General features: G+C 45.7%; 1 protein-coding gene across 1 annotated transcript; it reads right to left on the bottom strand.

The window, feature by feature from the left end:
- THBS1 (thrombospondin 1) lies at window positions 1-16,993 on the bottom strand. The gene is made up of 22 exons (XM_017530914.2): window positions 16,833-16,993; window positions 16,186-16,293; window positions 15,348-15,907; window positions 14,405-14,480; window positions 13,921-14,120; window positions 13,685-13,807; window positions 12,542-12,635; window positions 10,599-10,772; window positions 9,887-10,063; window positions 9,407-9,580; window positions 9,017-9,144; window positions 8,749-8,901; window positions 8,094-8,312; window positions 7,495-7,602; window positions 6,763-6,922; window positions 6,495-6,613; window positions 4,637-4,871; window positions 4,213-4,440; window positions 3,773-4,044; window positions 3,256-3,353; window positions 3,003-3,142; window positions 1-2,116 (listed from the first exon to the last, which is right to left on the bottom strand). The coding sequence occupies exons 2-22, from the start codon at window positions 16,250-16,252 to the stop codon at window positions 2,109-2,111; spliced, it is 3,513 nt and encodes a 1,170-aa protein (XP_017386403.1). The 5' UTR covers window positions 16,253-16,293; window positions 16,833-16,993; the 3' UTR covers window positions 1-2,108.
- Between the last annotated feature and the right edge of the window lie 752 nt (window positions 16,994-17,745).

The following is a 17,745-nucleotide window of genomic DNA, read 5'->3' as shown; positions in this document are numbered from 1 at the left end:
TATAAATATAAATTTCCATATGATTTATTGTTGTTCCTTGTACATAAGAAACGGTAATATACAACTTACACTGCTTTAGAATGTAAAATGGATAAAAATGTGTACAAAAAAAGCACATTCCTAGAAAAAGGTATTGGCAAATAAAAAAAATGGGGGGGCAAAAAAAAAAAAAAAAAAAAAAAAAAAAAAACAAATCAAAACAAAACAAAAAAAGAAAAAAAACCAACAATTCTTCAATTCAGTGTGCAAACATTATATAAAAATAGAAATACTAACTCTACAGGCAGTATTTCCTGATAAATTATTTAAATAGCGTATCTACACAATCTGAGATATCTATTTCAATGGCAATGAGAAAATAATTTATAAAAATAAAGCAATGGTATACAAGATGATAGGAAAAAAACGTAACTTTCAGAAACTGTATTTAACATTCCAATGCTATTTCCTTACTGGGAATACTTCTCTGCAGAACTTTCATACTATGTACAACATTGACTTTTTAGGTCCTACAGTAGCTTTAAGTTTGTTAGACACTTAAACTCTTTCTTCTTGATCCAAAAATTCTTTACTCAGTCACACAACAAATGAGGTAATATTTGTATGTAAGTTTCACCTTTGTCATTTTTTTTCTCTTTTGGAAAAATGAAAGAAAGAAGTGTATATGCTTTCCTTCTCCCTGGAAATAGGCACATGGGATGGGGTAAAACAGTATCGAAGACCTCATGGCTTGCAATGCAGAACATTTGCAAATGGATAACGAATAATTCCCCTTGAAAAGACAAAACAAAGAAAAAAGAATCCCATAGCATCCACTCTGAGCATAAGGGGAAGAGCAGCTCGTTAGGCTGATTTTCCTTGTGTCTTTCTTGCAAGAGATTTGCTGATAAATCTCAGCTACTTGCTCTCAAACCCTTTCCATATGAAGCCTAAATTCCAGGCAGAACAGAGTTAATAAATAATCTGTATTTACAATCTTACAGTCACGAAGACTCTCAACAAAGATGACATGGATAGTCCTTACGCTTCTTCCTGTTCCATGAATAATCCTTCAGCCAGATCTTCCAGAATAAGTAAAAAATAAATATTTTACATCATTAAAGCATTTGGAAAAAAAAAAAAAATCTACACTCCAAAAGAGAGAATTGGAAAACTCCATGATAATTCAGAAGAGAAAAGGAATGTTTTAGTTAGGTTGATAATAATTTTGTGCCTTTGTAACCATAAAAATATAAGCATGGCTACCCCTCCTTTGGGAGGCAGCTGGTGCTCACTGAGATGGTAGGTTTTCCTATTTTCCTGCTATATCTACACAAGCTACAACCGGAATTAAACCACTAATTTCAATGTGACCAGGCAATGGCAGCCAGCACTGTCTTACACTGGTCTCATTCTCATTTCCTAATTCTGGCCACTGCAGGTGATATGTAAGGGGTGGGGATCAGGGAGGAAGTCCAGAAGCCAGTCTTTCTCTCCCCTTCCTGCTTCTATATAAGTGCCTATTTACATGGGTTAATCAGCTAACACCAGTCAGCATCATGAAATCCAGCAATAGTCTTTCAATCCCCTGAAAATGACTTAGTACCAAATATGTAACAGTTCCTCCATATTTTCTTCATACAATCGTCTTGGGTATGCGCCTTCCCCTTAGTGCTTTGGCCTCTGCTCCCCGTGTTCCTGAAGGAGGATGTCAGGGTGGCTTTGTTTGCTAATTCTAGTGAGTCCTCCCTTCTCTGACATGCCTGAAGATGCTTTTGAGTCCACTGCTCAGAGATGGCCCCACAGTAGCACCCTGCTGTGTGACAAAGGCAAAGTGGAATGGGCACCTTCCCAACTGAAGCAAGCAGATGCTTTTTCAAAGGAAACCAAAACAATTGTTTATATGCTTGGAAGATGTCTTCTCATTCTTTGGAGGCTGAATGCTGAGACTGTTTTTGAAAACTGCATTTTCTTGAGGCAGGTCGCATGTTCTAGGAGTCCACACTGATGCAAGCAGAGAAAAAAGGAAGGCAAGGAGAAGTGATCCTGGGGTTTCTCAAGCCCATGGTTCCAGAAGGTGCAATACCAGCATTGGTTTATGATCAGTCTTTCAATCAACAATTGGATGATTAGGAATCTGTTAAATAAATAAACACATATAAATATACAAATGAAAACTAATTCATAAAGGCATAGACATCTTAGTATCAGTTAATAAATTAAGCACCTAGACTAGCTCTACTCTTCTAATGTCAAAAGCCTAATTTAAGATTGTTCAAACACATTAGCATTTAATTTTATTAGCTGGCACCAATGCCAGGAGACTGACACAGTGTGACCTTCCAGAACGTATATCATGCTTTCCAAGGCTTTCAATGTGAAAAGGTTAGGGAATCTTATTTTAAAAAATCAGACTCAAAAATTATATTAATAATTGAGATATTTTTTGAGTAAAACCAACCATCTTTCTCTACTCTAAGTGATCTTTTAGGTATCTGGCCTTGGCCCAGTAAATGTACATTACGTACTTAATCACTGAATAAAAAAGATTGGAGAAAATAAAGCTAAGTTTAATAGTGAACATTAATTTAACATGCTAATATGAAAGCAACATTCCTCTCCCTTCTTTTTATGCAGGGAAAAGTTGTGAAAGATAACTCATGCTGTGATGGCATGAATAAAACGCTAAGCAGTGTGTAAGATCTATAAATACATAGCTGTAAAGAACAGTATTATTGATGAAGTCCAAATTGTATAGGAGCTTTTCTGCAGCTAACGTCTGCACTGTGTATGGGGAGCGCAGAGATTGCTAAGCAAACTAATATTGTTACTAAGGCCTCAGGAACTCATAAGCCCCAGTGCTTACGCATTATTCCGATTTTGTCCTTGTGTCCTCAAAAGTAAAATAGAAATAACCCTGTCTCCAAAATAGTCTTTAATGTGATCTCCCCCATAATTGTCATCCTTGATATTAGTGTGAATTAGAGATGTTCAGTGTACATTCATGGTAATGTTCCTCCTACCTCTACATTCATATTTCAGGTCGGAGAAGAACACCATTTCTTGAGAGAAGACAAACAACCCTAGTCTACCACCAGCATAGGTTTTATCATAGATGGGTCCCGAGTCAGCCATGATTTTCTTCCCTTCATACATCACCACTCTGCAGGGGAAAAAAAAAAATCTTGTTTAGTGACACTAAACAAGAATTGAATACTTTTTGTCTGTTTGTCCATCAGTATGACTGTAAGTGGAATTTAATTAGTGCGATCTTACCTAATGAAACCCGTCTTTGGCCTGTGGCTGAGACGCCATCTGTAGGCGGTGAAATCTTTCCAGCCTATGTGACGAGGGTCATGCCACAGGGTGCGCACCTGAAGGAAAAGGAAAGGGTGAAACAGTTCCTTCAGGAAAAGATTTCTATTTCATTCTGTAAGAAACAGTGCTTGAAAGGTACCCAGTTGATCTAAATGAGAGGGCTGCAATGTAGAATTTTTCCAAGTCCTCTCGTATTTGTCGTGTGCCACTGAGTGCACACATAAAGCAGACAGAGAGGAGTGAAGCAGTTTTTTGTTTGAAAAGGCTGAAGGCACCTTAGGATTAGAACTTTGACCAAACTCTTGGTCAAGCTCCCTTTTCAACACGGTTATGTTTTCACAAAGCAGAGCTTAATGCTGAACCTGGTGAAGCTGGGAACTCTCGAAGACTCCCTGGTCAGAGTCTTGGTCAAAGCACAGCTTTGCTCGTCAAGCACCCATCAACTCTCCCTCTTTTGCAGGGTGTGGCTTCTTACCTGGCCAGGGGTGTTTCCTGTGTGCCAGAGGGCATTCCGCAGGTGCTCGCCAGGCCCTGTCGTGGAGTTCACAACTTTCACAGAAAGTCCCGAGTATCCCTGAGCCCTCGTGGGGTTGGTGTCCCAGTAGGACTGGGTGACTTGCTTCCACATCACAACATAGAAGCGGCTGCTGGACTGGTAGCCAAAGACAAAACCAGCATAGTCATCATCCCTTTCCGTGTTGATGAAGAAGGTGCCGCTGAAGTCCACAGCATTAAACTCGTCGTAACCTGGAAGATGAGGCCAGAGCCAGGTTAAAACCTGCAGCTTTCAGAAGATTCTCCATCATGTTCCCACACAGCCTCAGCACCCACAGGGATGGGTACAATTGCCAGGTTTTATATTCGTTTTCTTTCCATGTATGCATCAGCCTCTTGACCTAAGAACTCACTACTCACCTATAGCGAGTCCAGGATCACAGTTGACAGTCTGGACGAGTTCTTTACCCTGATGGCGTACAACCCAGTTAGGGTCATTCTGGGATGTTCCTTTGGGATCCAGAGGAATCATCTGGAATCGGCGGAAATCGGTCTCACTGATGTCAACATTCTCAGGACAGATGTCATCGATGTCTGGCACACTGTCATGGTCAAAATCATCTTTGCAAGCATCACCTCGACCATCACCTAAGGTCAAAAAAGCAAGAGCTCAGCAAAATTCTTAAGTGCTGTTATTTTACTGGTGTCAGAAATGTCACTATCTTGTCAAAGTTGGCATTTGGTCCCTTCATCCTCTCAAATGCTTTGAGCCTTGCTTTCACTTCCTCCATCTAGACAGCCATGCCAGCAGTCACTCTCTTGGAAAGTGGCTCCCCTGACTCACCGTCAGAGTCCTTCTGGTCAGGATTGGGCACGAGTCTGCAGTTGTCCCTGTCATCAGGAATGCCATCGTTGTCATCGTCGTGGTCACAGGCATCTCCCTTGCCATCTTTATCGTGGTCAGCCTGGTTGGCATTGGGCACATAGGGACAGTTGTCCAGATTGTTCTGGTGGCCATCTTCATCAATATCCTGATTGTTGTCACAGGTATCTCCAATGCGGTCTGAGTCAGAGTCCAGCTGAAAGACAGAAGTAAATGGAGGGTAAATCACCGTATAAACCATTCATGTTTATACTGTAACTTGTGCCCTCACAACAGGGAAAATTCTCCATTGCTTGATATGGCCAGTGGGGTTTCATGCCTATTTATATACGCCTGTAGAAAAATAGCTATATTAGCAATTACATTTTAAAAGTTTTTTTTCCCCCCTTTATCCTTGTTTTCTTATAAAAATCTGAGAAGGGATAATGTAAAAAATTTTTAAATACAAAACTTTCTAAATAAATAGAGTTATTTAATTGCTAAGGATGAGGTAAGATGTTAACTGTTTACATCTTAATGTTAAATGAAATTTTCCGGATACTTTGCCAGAGGATTTCCTTAGAAGGTTTGAGTTGTAAAACTGTTGACATGTCAACTTGTCAAAGTTGTGAAAAGATGGAAACAGACCACTGCTCTCTGTTGTATAATGTCTAGGTAACATGTATGACAGGGATCGATGATTTTGGCTTTTTCTTTTAGGCATTTGATTTCATATAGCTAATCTATAAGGACTGTCAACTGTAGGTTCAGGTAAAGTTAAATTATAAATTTTTCCAAAACAGTTTTTCTCAGAGTACTTTATTCAGTATGCGTGGGATGCTTAGGGACTGTTTATATACAAACTGGAATTTTTCTTGCCAGTATTTATGGTCCTTGCTTATGCGATTTTTACATCATGCTTGAGTTTTGTTGTAAAATTTATTTAATCTGAGGAACCAAAAACTCATCCAATGAGGTTACATGATATTGAAGTTTAATTTATGGTAAGTTTCGAACTCAAAATGATTCTCAAACCATTTGATCAGCAGAGCTAATCCAGATCATTCAGGCCTTTCCCTGATGGCCCCAGAGCCATTCATCCTATTGATTTTTGCTTGACAAGACTTCACAGGAGCAAATCTTAAGAGGGAGAAGCTGGTTTTCCTCATTTCTTTAATCTTATAAAAATTTACCATTTAAACAAAGCTGGTTTCTAAGCTTCCAGAACAATTCATTTTAGGGGGAAAAAGGCCTTAACTTTTATCCCTAGAAAATGATGGGCAATTACATACAAAAAAGAAATACTTTCAGACAGAGAGCCTGTTCTGGGTAATGCTGATATGTAGCACTCCTTAGCATGGGTAAAGAATGTTGGTAATGGCAGAAACTTCTGAAGAATGACAAAGAAATGGGGTTTCTTCAGGTTTTGGACATATCGTTAGTTTGATGATTTTCTTATAGCTAGATTACATCATTAACCATGAAGATGGTTATTTTGCTTATGCATAATTTATTTTCCCATCTCTTATGGATTAATACTGTTGAACAGTTGTCAGTGACAGAATTCCACTTCGTATAATTTATCATAACAATGGTAGACCATGCTGAGCAAGTCAAGTAGTGCTTCTTGGAGAAGACAAGAATGAAGTTATAAAGATCTGTGAGACTCTGGGCAGGGAGCTCACTTCAGGCAATTTACACGAATATACTGCAGTTGGCTATGAGAACCCAGAGGGCCATGGTAATGAAAGTGTCTGAACTCTATCAAGCTCATTTTTCAAAGTCCATGAAAGGGATATTCCACCTCTTTACTGAAAGACTCTGACAGGAGTCCACCTACCTGATCTGGATTGTGTTCCAAGGGGCAGTTGTCACACTGATCTCCAACCCCATCCATGTCAGTGTCCCTCTGGTCCACATTGTAGACATACTGGCAGTTGTCCCGTTCATTGAGGATGCCTGAAGAGAACAAGGGACAAATAAGAGGTGGGCTCTCCAGCCTTGGATGTTCCTACCCAAATGCGTATTAATGACCAGGACTCGGCAGAAGTCAGAAAGCTGTGCGTGTCCTCGTCTCCCACGGGCCCGCTGATCAGGCAGCTCCTTACCGTCCCCATCAATGTCCGCAGCACAGGCATCTCCTTCCCCGTTGTTGTCTGTGTCTGCCTGATCTGGGTTGTGGTTGTAAGGGCAGTTGTCACAGCGGTCTCCCACGTCATCTCTGTCATAGTCATACTGGGCTGGGTTGTAATGGAATGGACAGTTGTCCTGCAAAGAGAAGAAACGGCACACTTAATAATGTTGGCCTTGAAAACAGCTCAAGCCTCAAGCCATGTGCATAGTATGTCTACAACTGCAAAACTCTGCAATAATTACTTTCTGCTTAGTGGACAGGCTAATTGAGTATTCACTGTAACATGATCACTACAAAAGTTAAAAGGACATAATAAAAAAAATGGATCCCTGTGGGTTAGGAGTTTGTGAGATGTAGAATATAATCCCATCATCTCAGTTCTTAGCATGCCCAAAGTCAATTTTTTACTGTGATTTTGGTATGACATTTGCAATGAATCTAGGGAACAAAGTGTCATTTATTTATGCATTGTAATTCCTGAGGTGCAGAGAAAAAAGGGTCTGATGAAAAACAAAACCCTTGTTTAAAAATTCTCTTGGCAACATCTACAGCCTTAAACTACTGAAATACAAGGAATATTTCTAATTATCCTGTGTATTGATTTGGTATATTTTTTGCTATAGCCGAGTCATTTCCTTGAATCCTAAAGTGTTTCTGGCTGTTGCTGAATTGAAAAGACGAAAGAGGGATGGAAAATTGTTTTTACCCTGTCATCTGGAATTTTATCATTGTCATCGTCATCATCACAGGCATCACCAATTCCATCCTTGTCATAGTCTTCCTGCCCTGAGTTGGGGAGGTTGGGGCAGTTATCCTAGGAAAGAGAAGACGTATGTCAGTGCTGCAGTTGCGTTCCCCTTGCTCAGTTCATGCATGAGGGTGTGTACCTGGAATTCCAAATAGAAGAAGAACAGCATTCGGCTCAGTAACAGCATATGTTTTTTATGGGAGGACAAAAAAATAAAACTTTTCTTGGGAGATACACATACAGAATTTGTGTCAGTGCTCTAGGATTTAGAGATGCTGTGAACACAAGTCATGCTCCGCTGGTATCTGGATAGAGTACTGAACTTGTTTCTGGACAGAAGAGTCTACTGTGGAACACAGCTGCCCAGGGAGCTAGTTCTGTTCATGTTTTTGGCACCAAGTGACTTAATTTTAATAGGAATTAGTGCCCCTCTACCTTTGGGAGATTTAATCTTTAAGTTTCATGTCCAAACGTTAAGTATCTAAAATTCCTTAGCCTGTGTTTCGATAAGGTGATGGGCCGTCTTTCCGGAGGCACACAAGGGACCTGGCTCCTACCTTTTTGCAGTGGTAAGTCGCATTGGCCACGCACACCAGGTTCTCATTGGGCCAGCCGTCCAGGTCTGTGTCCTCCCCACAGATGATGCCATTGCCAGCGTACCCAGGCTTGCACTCGCAGCGGTACATGGGGTCACTATAGTGGCCCAGGTAGTTGCACTTGGCATTCTTGTTGCAGTCATGGGTTCCATCCGTGCAGGGGTTACGAGGCTTGCACACCTGAGGGTACACCATCCTGCTGTTACACAGAGCTTTCGGGAATCCCCAGACCTCATGGAAACAAGAGTCTAGATTCCTGTCATCTCTGAGTAGACAGAGGCTACTATTTGGAAGAGTACGGGTTACCTCTGCCCCTCCCCATTCTCCCTGAGGCTATAAGCAAACTTGCTTGATGTTTACTTTTCTTGAATTTGCTCAGCACCTAGGCATTTAAAAGCCCATCTTCTCAGGGCAGCATTTTTAAATATGGTAGACTATTTTTCCCCAGCAGGATTTACCATGGATTTTCTAGTCACATTTCTAAAACTAGACCGTATATTCCTCTCCTCGCCCTATTATTTGGTGAAGCGTGTGAAATTCTACTCCTCTCTGTCCTGGGTGTTTCAGTCAAGGAGAGCTCTCCTCTCCTCTGGTCTGCCAGTCTAGCTGACTGTACCTGCTTGTTGGCTGTGGCATGTTCGACGCCCTGGCCGAAGGGCTGTGAGCCGGTGAAGCGTGGGGGGCAGGGCAGGCAGTTGTAGCCGGGGTCCGTGTTCTTACACCTGTGCTCCCCATTGTGGTTGAAGCAGGCATCGGGCACTTCTTTGCACTATGGAGGAAATAAGAGCGTGCTTCATGTTTAGAAGTCACCGCCATAAGGAAGTGACTACACAGGTCAGCTGCTTTTCTAGATCCAGAAACTCAGAGCCCCATCAGTTCCTCACCTCATCAACATCTCTGCACTGGATGCCATTTCCACTGTAACCAGGGGGACAAGCACCACATTTCCAGCTGCCATCAGGGTAGCTGGTACACTTCACACCGGCAAAGCAGGGATTGGACAGGCATCCATCTGAGACAAGGAGAGAGGAGACAGGCACAGTGAATGGTTGGTCTAAGCTGCTGTTACTGCCACACTGACCAGTTAACACGGTGTAAGATATTATAGGGTATAGGTGACCGATAACTTTGTTGGGATTATGTTGTCGACCTGCATCTTAGAGCAATCAAACCACTCAGGACTAACTAAAGCTGGGATTTCCTGGAATGCTGACTGCAGCATTCAGTAAAACAGCAAGCTGCTAGGTGATTTCATCCTGGGCTGCGTGGCTCACCAATTGGACAGTCCTGTGTGTTGCAGATCTGGTTTTCGGTCACATCACCAATGCAGTCCTTGCCTCCAAACTGGGGTGTGGGGTTGTTGCAGAGCCGGCTACGTTTCTGTACCCCTCCTCCACAGGTGACAGAACAGATGTCCCATGGTGACCAAGGACCCCAGCCTCCATTGACTGTAAGAAAATGAAGCACAGGCAACGATTAAGATCCACTTTCAAATGCCTCCCCTGTCATAGACTCTCCTAAGCCCGTTCAAGAAACCTCTGCTCCTCTGGCACATGGAAAGAATGCCTGGGAAGAGGTGAGTTTGTTTTTCATTAAAAGAAGTTGCTGAGCATGCAGGACTTTGCTTCTGTTTGTTTCTCTAGTAGGTAACCTTCCCGCTCTATGACCCACTGAGCTGGAGGCTGCAGATGCCAGGTGGCCAGCTGGGGAGAGCTGCTGCCCATGCTCAGCCTCGCAGTGGAGCTCACACTTACTGGGGCAGGCGTCTTTCTTGCAGGCTTTGGTCTCCCGAGCTTCGCCTTCACAGGGCTTCCCGTTCATCTGGGGGCTGGGAGAGTTGCAGAGCCGGATCCTTGTGATCACACCATCACCACATGTCACAGAACACGATGACCATGGGGACCAGTGGCTCCAGCCACCATCCTGTTTAACTAAAGTAGAAAGCTAATGGTCACAAATGGTTTTGGCTTAGAGATAGCCAAACAGAGGCCCTCATCAGGAGCACACAGAAATATTTCCAGGATATGATCAATGGTGACTAAAACCAGTGTACAGTAGAAATTGGCTCCTGGCCACATGCCCAAATGTCAACATGGAACGTTTTCTACCAGAGAATGGATAAGTTAGCTGCTTGTATGGGTTGCTGTTAATATCCTAACGTTTACAGGGTGCTTACCATGAACCAAACTCAATGCTAACTGATCTATAAGCATTTTTTTTACATGCAGTATCTAAATAAAATGCTTAAGACAAACTTATCAAGAACTATTATTATCTCCAAGTTGCAAATGAGGAAAGAGCCTCAGAGAGGGTAAGTTGTGCTCAAGAGTGCACAGCTAAGCAGGTGGGATTGAGATCCAGAGATCCTAGAACCTGTGTTCTTAATGTCCATGCTGTGGTGCTGCCCTGGGTGATGACAAGAGGACAGATCAGTTCCCCATGCCCCTAAGAGCCTAAGATGCTTACATCTCTTGTCACACTCCTGCATGTGGCAGGTCCGTGTCTGGACTGAGGAGCCCTCACATCGGTTGTTGAGGCTATCGCAGGAGCGGCCACGCTGCTGAATTCCATTGCCACAGGTCGTAGAACAGGAGGTCCACTCCGACCATGGAGACCAGCCATCGTCTGCAGAGTCGCTGGCTGCAGGGGAAACAGAGGTTCATTGGGTGCATGATGATTAGGACCAGCTGTTCTTTAGAGGGCTCTGTTTGGGGCCCTCCACTCACCAGAGGGTGAAAAGCAATATATTTCTTTTTTATAGCTTTACTGTGGTATAATTGACAAACAGTAGGTACATTTAAGGTGTATAATATGATATGTGTGTGTGTATATATAAATATATAGTGATCACCATTGTCAAGCTAGTTAACATCTCTATCATCTTACAGTTACTTTTTTTGGGTGATGTCTTAAGATCTATTCTCTTAGCAAGTTTTAAGCATACAATCCAGTGTTATTGACTGTGGTCACCGTGTTGTACATGAGCTCTCTAGAACATAACATGAGAGGGCACAAAGTTTCAGTTATACAGGGTGAAAAGCAGCGTATTTCCTGGGCCAGCGGCCCAGGGGTTTATCCCCGGTCGTGATGTGTGCAGCAGTGGGGTAATCAGATGCTCTGCCTGGCTCAGTACAGCTGAGGCTTCCCACAGTGTTTGCTCTCCTATTCATTGTTTTTCCTTTCTCCTCTCAGCATTGCAAATGAGTTTTTCTTGACTGACTTGAGAGATCTGGGTAGGCATTTCCAGTCTCACATTTCCAAAAATGCGCAAGTATGAGAAGCTTATAGGAGTCATTTCTGTCAGGGCAGCCGCACACCATGTGTTTGACAGATGAGTTTGAAGGCAGCCGAGCTGTTCTTGGCTCTGGCTCCAACTCGGCCATGAGGTTAGTCAGTTTGTTGTTCCTCTCACCCCAGCATTTGGGGCCTTCTCTGCACATACTGTCATCAGAGGACAACATGTTTGTTTACCATCTGCCCAGGCACCACGGCTACAATCCCATCAGCTATATCAGACAGAAGACAAAGAGCTTATTTTCTTTGGTCATTAGTTGTAAGTTTTCTTAGCAGTCCCTGATTCAGGTTCAGAAATCTGCTACCTGCAGCTATCTTTGCTCCTTTTAACCTACATCTCAGGCGAATGTGGAGCAGAAATAGATGTACAAATGATCATTACAGTGCCAGTATCGCTAATGTGATCCCTGGATGGAATGGGTTATTCTGAGCTGTGACAAGGGTGTGTGTGTGTGTGTGGGTGTGTGTGAAGGGCAAGTGCTGTTTTTGTTTTCATCCTTATCTTAGTTGTGATGAATCACTTTTATAATGTGTACTACTACATTAAATACTGTCTCAGCAGAGTCATTAATTTTACTGGTAACAAAAGCCAGGGATAAGGTGCCATGCAACAATATCGTGCCTTATTTCTTTTAGTGCTCTGGAGCTCAAATTACTGTTACTCTCTTAGGCCCTCTTATCCCTATAGATAAAAGGGGCAAAAAATTCCAGGTCCCATCAGGCCAATGTTCACACAATAAGTCTGTCAATATCTCTGGTGAGCAGATTTTTCTTAACTCTGTGCTACTAAGGTCACATTCTAAAAGCAGCCAACTTAGAGCTGTTGCTGCCACATATTCATCTGTTTTCCTCAAAGCAAAAAATCAGAATTAATGAGCCGTACCAAGATGTTCACTGCCGTTACTGCAATCCAGATGGGTAATTACGACGTACCCATAATGGAGTTTTTGGCTCTGTACAGCAGATAAGCTGTCAGTTAACCAGCTGCTGTGGCAAGAACTGAATGAAAGCATGATGGAGATGGGGGTGGGGTTCAGTGTTGTGCATGGCCGTCTAGGATGTACATAGAACTGACCTAGTCAATGAAGAATAGTTAAGCCATTTGAGGAACTTACGCCAACAGCGAGGGCAGCATTCTCCATCAGGAACTGTGGCATTGGAGCAGGGCATGATGGGGCAGGACACCTTTTTGCAGATGGTAACAGAGTTCTGCAGGGCAAGAGAGCGAGAGGGGAACGGGCTGCTGAGCATGTTGCACACAGAAGTCTACATCCTGTAACATTTCCTTTACAAGCCAAAACACGGTCAGGGCTGTAAATGCTCTGGGGGAATTATTTTCGTGGAATGACTGTCTGTTGTATTTGCAGCCACCACTGTCGTAGACAGTTCTAGTGCTAGTTTACGTTCACTCCATTTGTTGGAAAGTTCTTTCTAATTGCTACTTAGTCAAGGGTGGCAGTTATAGTACGAAGAATTTACACAAGGGGAACCAGCAGACATCCTGGGTCCAATCTATGTCTGAAATCAAACTCAGAAAATTTAGCCAGGACTTTTACATTTTTATATTATGCGTTTGAGGGGAGGAAGGAAGATCTATAAGCATTTTTTCTCATCTGTAGATCTATGATCTGTCTTTATGTTATATTGGAAAAGAATGGGAATTTAATGAAGTTGGTTCCCAAAACCAGTCATCTGTGATTTGTATTTAATACATATGCTTTGCTATTAATAGATAAGCCAGGTGAACCCCCAAACTCACTGGCCACTGGCATGGGGGGATGCTAGAGTGAAACACACACAGCTGGCAGTGCCATTTGAGCTAAGTGGACAGTAACATCCTAACGGTGTCAGGCCAAGTGATTTTAAAAACAATTGGTACTTAACCAGAAGAACCTATGCCAAAGCTGAATATAAATCAGGGTTGCAGGAAAAAAAAGGGAATATTCCAATCAGGTTTTATTTACCTGATGTTCAACACTTACTCTTTGAACTAAGGTAGGTAAATTATTCAGATGTCTTAGTAGATTCGTTCTCTTAGATACTTAGCCTGGGGTATAATTAATACTTTGATAAACCATCTGAGAGTTTAAAGAGGAATTTATGGATGCCATAATTACATCTTAAAGAAAAAAAAAAACACTTTGGTATCAGGCCGTGAAACATGAAAAGAATCTCTGTGGTGATTTGGGTACTTCCCTAGAGATGTGGCTGCAAACAAAAGCTGTCAATTCTTCTCTTGGCTTGTGAAGACCCCTTACCTGGCAGCGACACTCTGTGCAGCTATCAACCGTCCATTCCTCGTTATTTCTGTACTGAACTCCGTTGTGATAGCATAGGGGAGGCCGCCTCAGCTCATTGGCCAACTCTTTGTTCTCTTCAGTCTGAATGGGAGAGAATATCATTAGTACCCACCCCCATTTTCAGTCACCTGGGGACCATCTGTGATAAACCTTCAAGGGTTGATGCTAATGGGCTGGGTGCAGATGCCACTGACCACTTTGCGGATGCTGTCCTGCAGTGTGGTCACAATGGTGCGCAGGCCCCTGAGCTCCAGGACCATGCTGGACAGCTCATCACAGGAGATGCCGCAGATGGCCTGCAGGTCCTTTGTCTTGTGGCCAATGTAGTTTGTGCGGATGGCAGGGCTAGAACCATTCACCACGTTGTTGTCAAGGGTGAGGAGGACATTGGTAGCTGCCAAGAAACGAAACGAAAACTTCAGATACTCTTACCCACCAGCCTCTTGAGTTCTTAGTGGTATGAGGCATTTCATTTGGGGTGAAGGATGAAGGTAGAGGGGTTGTATGTGTGCATGTGTGTATGTGTGTGTGCACAGTACCCCTTGAGGTCACTTTTATATGCTTAATGATCTTACTGGGGGTAACTGACGTATAACCACTATTGCTAAGTTCCTCCGCTTGCTTTTAATGGAATTCCCCCAATCTCCCTTTGTGCCCTAACGATAAAGGAATACTCACAGCTGGAGCAGCCTTTGTTCCGGAGGATGTCTTCTGGTGTGGTTCCAAAGACAAACCTCACGTTCTGCAGCACCCCCTGTGGGCAGAGGACACACATTACATGTAGAATATTGAGAACGTGTGGGGATGGGTTTTGGGGGGACTGTGTCTGTGATAGGAAAAGCACACAACAGACGTTCTAAAAGCTTCAAAGAGCTGGTTTAAGATCACTGTGTCAAAATAACACACCAACATAGATTGCCAAACAACTTCAACATCTTAATTGTGACTTCTGCCAAGTCTTGAGTATTTTATAAAGAATTCAGTTATCAGTCTACTTGGGTGCACAGGAAATGGAATCTGATCTTAAGCCCGGAGGATATAATAACACTTTCCAGTGTCAAAGAGTTAAATGTGGGAGTTCAAAGCCACAGTTGCAAAGATCTAGAAGTTCAGGCACGGAAGAAGCTGTAACAGCAACAACTCACTGCTATTTTAACCTTTTGTGTGAGACTGGCTGCATCCCCATGAGAACTCCAAAAGCAAAGTGGTACTGATTCTGCCCATAGAAAGTATCAATTTCAAACAAGATTAAAATTGGGGGAATGCATTTGAAATACGCTATTTTCTTAAGAGCTTAAGGAGTATCTAACGTTTGAACAGGCTGACTGCTAAAGGAAAACCATTTCTTGTTTCCTTGAGTCGTTTTCAAAGTGTGCTTCCCAGACCACCAGCATCAGCATCACCTGGTACTTATAATCGAGTTGCAGTTTTACAGAATGCCAAACTCTGGGGCTGGGGTGCAGCAGTGTGAGCTTTCACAAGCCCTCCAGGTGATGTTCATGCTGCCTAAAATCTGAGAACTGCTGCTTTAGTTTATGTTCAGGATTTCCTGTAGCCCTCCTGGCAGGTCACCTGTCTAGCAGATGATCCCATGTAGCAGGGCTCAGAGAAGAAGTCTCACCTGGAAATTGTCATTGACGCCCCCCTTTGCGATGCGGAGTCTGGCGATGCTGGCCAGGTCTCTGGTGAAGACGCTTTGGATGGGGACGTCCAGCTCAGCGTTCTCCATCTTCTCACAGTCGATGTACAGCTGGGCCCTGTCTTCCTGCACAAACAGGGTGATGCTCTTCCACTGGCCGGTTGCCAGGAGAGCTTCTTCCACAGACACCACATGCTGCTTTCCTTGAACGGTCAGGCTGAGGTCCAGAGTGCCCGCCTTGCCATTGGAGACGACGCTGAAGACCTGGCCAGAGTGGTCTTTCCGCTCCAGGGCCAGCAGTGTGCCCCGGGTTTTCTTCATCTGCCTCAGGGAGGCCAGAAGGAGGAAACCCTTCTCTGCCCGCACAGCGTCCACCAGGTCTTGGAGCTTGTCATCAGGCACAGGGGGGATCAGGTTGGCATCCTCAATGCGGAAAGCTGGGCTGGAAGGGTCAGGGCCCTTCACCAGTCGGCGCCCAGATCCCTTGCGGGCGGCCCCGGTGAGTTCAAAGATGTCAAACACGCTGTTGTCTCCTCCAGACTCTGTTAGACAGGAGAGAACACATAGTGAGCTTTCTGGGCTGGGACCAGCAGTAGGGGGCTGAGTCCTTAGGGGTGGGGAGAAAGGGCTGGGGTGGAAACTCCTGGCAACCACTGAAAGAGCTGAATAAACACCAGGATCAGAGGGAAGCTGCCTCCTGATGTCCAGTCAGGCTCAAGAGAAAAGGAGCTGGGAGAGGACAGCATGTCAGGGGGCACACCTGGGGTAGCCAGCACCTCATCCTCATTCCCGTTCCCCTAAAGGTGCCACACAAACTCACCTGGAATGCGGTTGGTGCCACACACTTGCAACAGGAACAGGAGGCCTAGTCCCCAGGCCAGCCCCATGGTGGAGCTGTTGGTGCCCAGCAGGGATCCTGCAGCAGGAAGCACAAGAGCCCAGGGTCAGAGATCAGCTAGGCAGGGAGGGTGGGCAGAAAAAGAAACCGGGCTGGGCATGGGACCGGGGCCATCCCTCTTTGATCCCGCGTTTGCTGAAATGAAGGACAACAGGATTACTTTCGAGAGAGAGAGAAAGAGAGGTGGAGGAAAGAGATGCTGGTTTTAAAGTATGGGGGGCGCAAGACCAACAATCTGGGGGCTTCTGGGAAGTCGAAGGTGAACCAGATCAGGAGCTGTAGTGGTTGCAGGGAGGGCACGGGAAAGTACAGACTCTTTCCTGGACTGCCGATACAAAGGTTTAAGGAGGACTAGTAAGGAAATCTTGGGGTGTCCTGATGAGGTGGTCTGTGAACCCCAAGGCTGGAGAGGATGGCTCTGGAGCTTCGTCCTGAAAAGTCCCCCAGCGGGTGAGAGGGGCGGGCTGGGGCAGGTGAGCGGAGAAGTGTGGGATCCGGGGTCCACCAGAAGGACCAAAGCCTCAGCGTTCCAGGTAGGTGGCCCGGGCAGCCTTGGTCCTCGGCGGAGGCGACTTACCTGTGTGGACCAGAGCGCGGCGGCCGGGAGCGGGGTCGAGGGCGGCGAGGGCTGCAGAGGCGGGGGGTGGCCGGTGCGTCCGGAGTGGAGGTAGCGCCGGGAGAGCGGCGGAAGAGCGGCAGGAGCCCTGAACTCGCAGGCCGGCTCGGGCGCAGTGGCTGGCAAGGCGGAGGAGCCGCGCGCCTTTAAAGGGGTTCTGGAATTCCTGGGGATTCCTCTGGCCAATGAGCGGCGGCCGGGCAGGAAGCGGGAGGGGGCCAGTCTGGACTCCTCTCCGCCCCCCGCTGCCTGGCGCGCAGCTTTCCAGCTAGAAAGTGAAGGGGGCGGGGGTCGGGGCTTGGGACCACTGGCACTTCTCAGCAAAGTCGGTGCCCGCCCACGCAGCCTTGGCGCGCACGGGCTCGGCGCTCGCGCTCTTGCGCCACGCGGGCCCGGGACGGTCCGCGAGCATCCCGAGCAGGGACGGGGCTGCGGCGACCACCCAGGGCCCGCGGGGTGGGGCGGGGGCTTTCGGGCGAGCCGGTCTCCCAGACTGCCTGGGCGAGGGCTGAGAGGGGTACATGGGACACGGGGCCCGTTTTGTGAAAAGAAAAATGGGCCGACGGGGCGCAGCGGACCCCGAAAGAGCCATTCGTTCACGCAGCGGCCCCTCGGCCCTCGCTGACCCTCCACCGTCCCGGTGGGGTGAGGACCACGCGTCCCCCAGCCCCCGTCCTGGGCTGGCCGCACGCCCGCCCCGACGGGAGGTGAACGCGGCGTCCGCCGGGCGGGCGGGGTGGTGCGCGGCGCTCGCCTTCGCTGCCTTCGGAAGCTTTCCTGCCGCGGCCGCCCGGGGCCCACGGAGGCGCCTCTCCCGCTGCCGCGGCGCTCCCTCGGCCGGCCACCTGGGGGCGGTGTGCGTGTTC

Source organism: Cebus imitator, unplaced genomic scaffold, assembly GCF_001604975.1.
Source record: "Cebus imitator isolate Cc_AM_T3 unplaced genomic scaffold, Cebus_imitator-1.0 Scaffold70, whole genome shotgun sequence".
Taxonomy (NCBI): Eukaryota; Metazoa; Chordata; class Mammalia; order Primates; family Cebidae; genus Cebus; species Cebus imitator.
The sequence above is the reverse complement of the archived record's forward strand: the minus strand, read 5'-3'. Positions and strand labels throughout refer to the sequence as shown.

Bases quoted from the DNA above. Each gene is read 5' to 3' on its own strand.
- THBS1 (XM_017530914.2), bottom strand. From the start codon at position 16,252: ATGGGGCTGGCCTGGGGACTAGGCCTCCTGTTCCTGTTGCAAGTGTGT. The intron at 14,121-14,404 runs GTGAGTATTCCT...GTTTCTTGGCAG, and splicing joins GAACAAAGGCTGCTCCAGCT to CTACCAATGTCCTCCTCACC. The intron at 9,581-9,886 runs GTAAGTGTGAGC...ATTTTCTTACAG, and splicing joins CAAGAAAGACGCCTGCCCCA to TCAATGGAGGCTGGGGTCCT.